Source organism: Montipora capricornis, chromosome 3, assembly GCF_036669925.1.
Source record: "Montipora capricornis isolate CH-2021 chromosome 3, ASM3666992v2, whole genome shotgun sequence".
Taxonomy (NCBI): domain Eukaryota; kingdom Metazoa; phylum Cnidaria; class Anthozoa; order Scleractinia; family Acroporidae; genus Montipora; species Montipora capricornis.
In genome coordinates, this window is record NC_090885.1 from 4405301 (window position 1) to 4410300 (window position 5000).

Consider the following 5000-nt stretch of genomic DNA (forward strand, 5'->3'; position numbering starts at 1 on the left):
TGACTTTGTGTGGACTCACGTAACAACAGCGGGATTTCTGTAATGCAATACATGTGACAGTCAGCGGGCCCTAGTTACAGTCAGCAAACATATCATGGGGCGTGTGGTTTCAAGAGTGCCGTCTGAGGTTGGGTAATTGTGAAGAAGAGCTCCCCAAAAAACCTGTCGGTAGTCTGTTGACCGACAGGTTACCAACAGGCTACGGACAGCTAACTGATGTAGCAAACCGACAGCCTACCAACATGACAGTCGGCCGACAGACGGCCGACAGGTTTTTTGGGGAGCTCTTCTTCACAATTACCCAAGGTTGTGGACAGCAGTTGGATCAAAGTGAAGTTTCAACCCATGGCAGAGGCCTCTTTTCCCGTACTCGGCAGCCCAGCGAATACAAAAGGGAGACCTCTGCTGGCTGCAGGAACACAGAAATATTCATTAAGTTTAAGTAAAGGCTTATGGTTACCTCACCTGACCAGTGATGGATTCGATACAAATTTGCTGATCAAACCATAATCAAAAAAAAAAAATCTAATATTTTCATTCCAAGGTTATTTGACCCCGACATCAAGTCTTGTTATTATGCTAGATTAAATTTCAACCTATAGTATTAATAGCTCAGTTGTGTTATTTTTTTAAAACCACTTGAGAAACAAAGAAGGGAATGTGTTGTCCATTTCAACGATGTGAAAGAATATTGCACGATCAATAAAAGAAATTATAGGGGTGCCAAGCACAATTCTCTGGAGCTGTGTCTGCACTCCATACACCTGGTACCTTGCCATGATTTTGGAGTGCTGTGCCAATTTAGTGAGTGTTAAAAAGGGGTTTTAGACAACTGATGGTTTCTACATAGAATCCACAATATTGCTTATACGTATGTAGGCAATAGTATGAACACAAGTGCATTTCGTGATTATTTTACGGACACGAGTGATGTTTTGAAAGTTCTCATAATTGCACAAAACATCACAAGTTACCATAATACATGAACCACAAAATAAATGAGCAAGTTCATACGATTTTTCACTTATTACATACTCAACAAAATCAATCCATCGCTTTTCTTCTATAGCAACTTCCGTATTGCACTCTATAACCTGACTCCTCCCCAGTCGTCTTCATATAACAAACGGCAGCGACACGGCAAAGTGGAAGAGAGGATGATGCGCTCCCTTTCTCGGTACCCATCTCTCCCTGCGCCCTGTATGAAGACCACTGGGGACGAGTCAGCTCTATAACCTTGTTTTGCACTCTATAACCCATTTATGCATTCGTTATTGACCAAATCAGAAACACTTACAGGGCTCCACATTAACACTCACCCATTTCCCATTGGAGAGTAAATTTCAAAAGTAAAAAAATAGAACTGAACCAGAATAATCATCCTATTTGGAAAGTAATTTTTTTGACTATGACAGAAAACCAATTTTCTTTTTAAAGGCCTTAAGCCAAATGTATGCAAATAAAATGAGCAAGCAACCCCTAAACATTGAGCGATTAGCAATCATTTGCCATGACCACCTCATTTTCCACCACATCAAAGAGCTTCTGTCTGAGGAAGTATGGGTACAATAATCACACGAAAAAATCACACATGGAAACTGAATGTGCCATATTGGATTGGGGCTTCTCAATAAGATCGAATTACACATTGACAGTATCAAGAAACATTTTTATTTCTGCAGTAACCGACTTTACTACTGTAATCCATTTTGGAAAGTGAGATTCTGAGATGGAAAGCAAATTTTGAAACCTAATGTACTCTCCAAAGTGAAAAGTGGTGCCAAAAGTTAGTGTCAAACCCTGCTCTATATTTTGAAGAGTGTACAATAATGACATTTATTTTATTACAATACAGCAGAAAGGACATTCCAAAAAGCAAACATACTGACACCACAGATGAAAAGACCCCGGCCACCCAAAGGAAAGAAAACGCATCCTGTTAAACCAAAGATGCAAAAAAAAGAACTAAAAAAGCCAAGCAGTGAAAGCTCAACACGATTAATGCCTAAAGACACTACTGTGCATCCCTTGCCACCCCAAGTGGATATCCCTGTTCATGACAATGATGACAACTTCTGGGACTTTTATGATAAGCCTTTCAACAAACCAACATAACCTTGTAATGTCACTTTAGCTGACCAATCCTTAAATCTGATAACTGCAGACAAATCAATATTGCTTAAAATTCTTTTTAATGCAGAGGTACAATTCCTGCTCATAATGCCGTGCTTTCTTAAAAGCAGGAGAGCTTGCAGGAACGTTTTTAATGAGTTTCTTCTAATTAAATTAATAACTGCCAGTATGAAAAGTAAAAAATTATTAATACATGTACAATGCAATTGAGTATCTCTGTCTTAATACCTCTCATTTCACTATTGAAACCACTGCAAGCCAGACTATTGTTATTCATCACATTGGTGAACTATATGTGATTTACTGGATCTCCTAGTCATAATAATAAATTAATATTATTGTCAAGTCTATTATGTAAACTGATTTTGTGCATAGAAGTTAATGAAAACATTAGTTAAAAAAACGATCAAAGCCTAACTATTTATATATAAACCTAAAAACAACTTTGTATAATTTCAAAATTTACATACATGTAATAAACACACTTTTTGTCTATTTTTCTGTACACCATTAATTAATGGGAAAAAAAAAGAAAACTGTCAGAATCAAAATACTTTGCATAAAAAGTGTTTCTGACAGTACAACCTCACTCCAATTTTAATTTGGGAGCTCCAGGGTAACCCTTCGTGTGTAAGCTGGCTATTACAAGTTTGGAACAGTGAATATTATTATTGAAAAATCGTTCAATCAAGTCTGATTTGTTCAAATACATAGGACACGATACACTACTTGTATCTTAAGAACTGAACAAAAGATCTCCTTTTGCATGCCAGGACCTTGGCTTCAAAAGATTGGGAAAATATAGAGGTTATTAACTAATAAGGGATGAAAGACAGAAAATCCACATCTGCAGCCAGCTAGATACTCTCATTTTCAAAGCTTCTGAGCATGCAGTCACACATGAATGTGCACTCGCAGATCTCCACATTTAAGAGTGGTGTGAACTGTCCCTTGGACATAAATAAGCTGAAAGCATAACTGCAATCTTCAACACTAATAGAGGCTTGACTTCACATCGCAGACAAAATTTCATCTGCAATCTGGGTCTCTAGAGATCCTAATGCTGAAAAAAAAAAAAAAAAAAAACAAACATTGGAAAAAGTACACTTGGTAGTTTACATTTTTATTATAATGCAATGAAAACTTTTCAAATGTGTTAGAATTACCTTTCTCACCAGGGAATGTTCCATGTCAAACGGTTTTGGCTACACCATGTGTAGTGTGTACAGTGCTTGAAATTTAAAAAAATCCCAAGTTGTCCCTGTTTCAAAAGCCAGGAAACTAGACCCATAAATTTGGTTGCCTTGATAAAGGCTTGGTTGTCCATTGGGAAACCACCTACCATTAAATGCATGCTGTGTTGAGATGAAATCCTATGGAGTTGGAGCATGAGTATCCCATAGTTCTAAGTGTGCACCTGTAATTTTTTGTGGAAGTCTGGGTTTAAGTTTTAGCATTTAACTTCACACTACTATCAGACATTGATAACAAAAAACCGATGAGTGAATCAGGTACTGCTTATGAAACACATTTTCTATTTTTGGCTGGGTTGTCCATTGTTTTTTCGTCTGGCAACCAACCTTTTCATTTTACCAAAAACTAGTTGCCCGGTAAACTTTCCGGTTGTCTGGGACGACCAGACGACCGGACGACTGCTAAATTCAAGTACTGAGTACGAAAGTTATTACTTTGACTGAAAACATCAAACCTTTTGAGAAATAAATGATGTTACCTCCTGGCATCTCTGGGAAAACTGTCTCTTGTCCATTACCAAAAATGCCAACAATATCAACATCATTGTCAGAACCATTAACAACTGACTTCAGTGGGGAGCCATCACCTGGAAGCAAATCTGATACGGGAACACTTGTACTAGGAATGACACCTGGCGAGAAAGCTGATGAAACCTGATCATCTTCGGAACTGGACTGGACTAAAAAGGCAATAAAATAAGCAGATCAAGCTGAACGTCAGAGATACATGTAATGTTGAATGTATGTCCAGACTATTTAAAGGGCTACTATGATCAAAAAATCACTTCTTTTTTTCTTCAGATTTTGAAAGTGTGATTGCTCAACACTTGACTGGCAAAATTTTAAGCTTTGATTTTTATCCAAAGGCTATTTACTTTGAGTATAAGTTTTGGATTTCAGGGTCTGCCCATTACACACGTTTTAAACTGACGAATTGGACCTCAGAGGGTTGGATCTGGGGAAAAGTGATGTCATTTACTTACTGGCTTAAAATTTCAGCATGTAAATGCAGCTTATGATATATGCAAAACATGAGTTTTAAAAGTCTGAAAGCCCAAAAGTCTGTGCTGGATATTAGCGGTAATTCAGCCGTGTACACACGCATTGCATTCTTAAACCATTGAGTCTTTGACGTCACTTTCTCCTTGATCCAAGCTCTCTCAAGATTTTAAAGTTAGTAATGGCAGACCATTAAACAGGAAATTCCAGTTAAAATAAACAGGTGTCTTTAAAATCAAGGCTTAAAACTTTGATCAGTTACTGTTTCGTTAACATAGTTTTGAAATCCAAAGAAAAATAAAATTGCTTTTTTGGTCACAGTAGCACTTTAATGAGTTCAAGTCATAAAATTAATGTCCATGTAGAGTATGTATGACACCAAAATGTAGCAACAAACTTTCTCCCTTTCAAGTCTCTTTCCATGGTTTTGACAAAGCAGGCTCTGGGATTGAAATTCTTTTGGACATGTAGGACTTGGAAAGTCCCAGGCTTTTTGTGGTGAATATTTTCATTAAATAAATAAATAAATAAATAATTTATTTATTTATTTATTTATTTATTAGACTTCCAACAAATTACAATGCTATGGAGAAGCTGGACAGGTGAAGCTCTCCG

The 5000-nt window shown here is 37.1% G+C and overlaps 3 protein-coding genes across 11 annotated transcripts in view; 1 reads left to right on the forward strand and 2 right to left on the reverse strand.

Moving 5' to 3' along the window:
• LOC138041989 (thioredoxin, mitochondrial-like) overlaps nt 1-146 on the reverse strand; it is a 9521-nt gene extending 9375 nt beyond the window's left edge. Inside the window, exon 1 of the mRNA XM_068887713.1 lies at nt 1-146. This exon is cut by the window's left edge and continues 490 nt beyond it. The gene's annotated coding sequence lies outside the window, so the exon portion shown is untranslated.
• LOC138041985 (uncharacterized) overlaps nt 1-5000 on the forward strand; it is a 23845-nt gene that overhangs the window by 1254 nt on the left and 17591 nt on the right. For 2 of the 8 annotated variants that reach the window (XM_068887696.1, XM_068887699.1), the window contains exon 2: nt 1856-3243. The exons of 4 other annotated variants lie outside the window; for them this stretch is intronic. In XM_068887696.1, the coding sequence (XP_068743797.1) occupies nt 1856-2115 (260 nt within the window). In that variant the 3' untranslated portion in view covers nt 2116-3243. Of the gene's footprint in view, nt 1-1855; nt 3244-5000 lie in introns of those variants that run through there. 2 more of the 8 variants (XM_068887703.1, XM_068887701.1) reach the window with 2 other exon arrangements.
• The window catches only part of LOC138041988 (chromatin complexes subunit BAP18-like), a 14099-nt gene continuing 11274 nt past the window's right edge, over nt 2176-5000 (reverse strand). For both annotated transcript variants that reach the window (XM_068887710.1, XM_068887711.1), the window contains exons 7-8: nt 3866-4066; nt 2176-3196 (exon numbers count right to left, since the gene is read on the reverse strand). In XM_068887710.1, the coding sequence (XP_068743811.1) occupies nt 3144-3196; nt 3866-4066 (254 nt within the window). In that variant the 3' untranslated portion in view covers nt 2176-3143. The remainder of the gene's footprint in view (nt 3197-3865; nt 4067-5000) is intronic.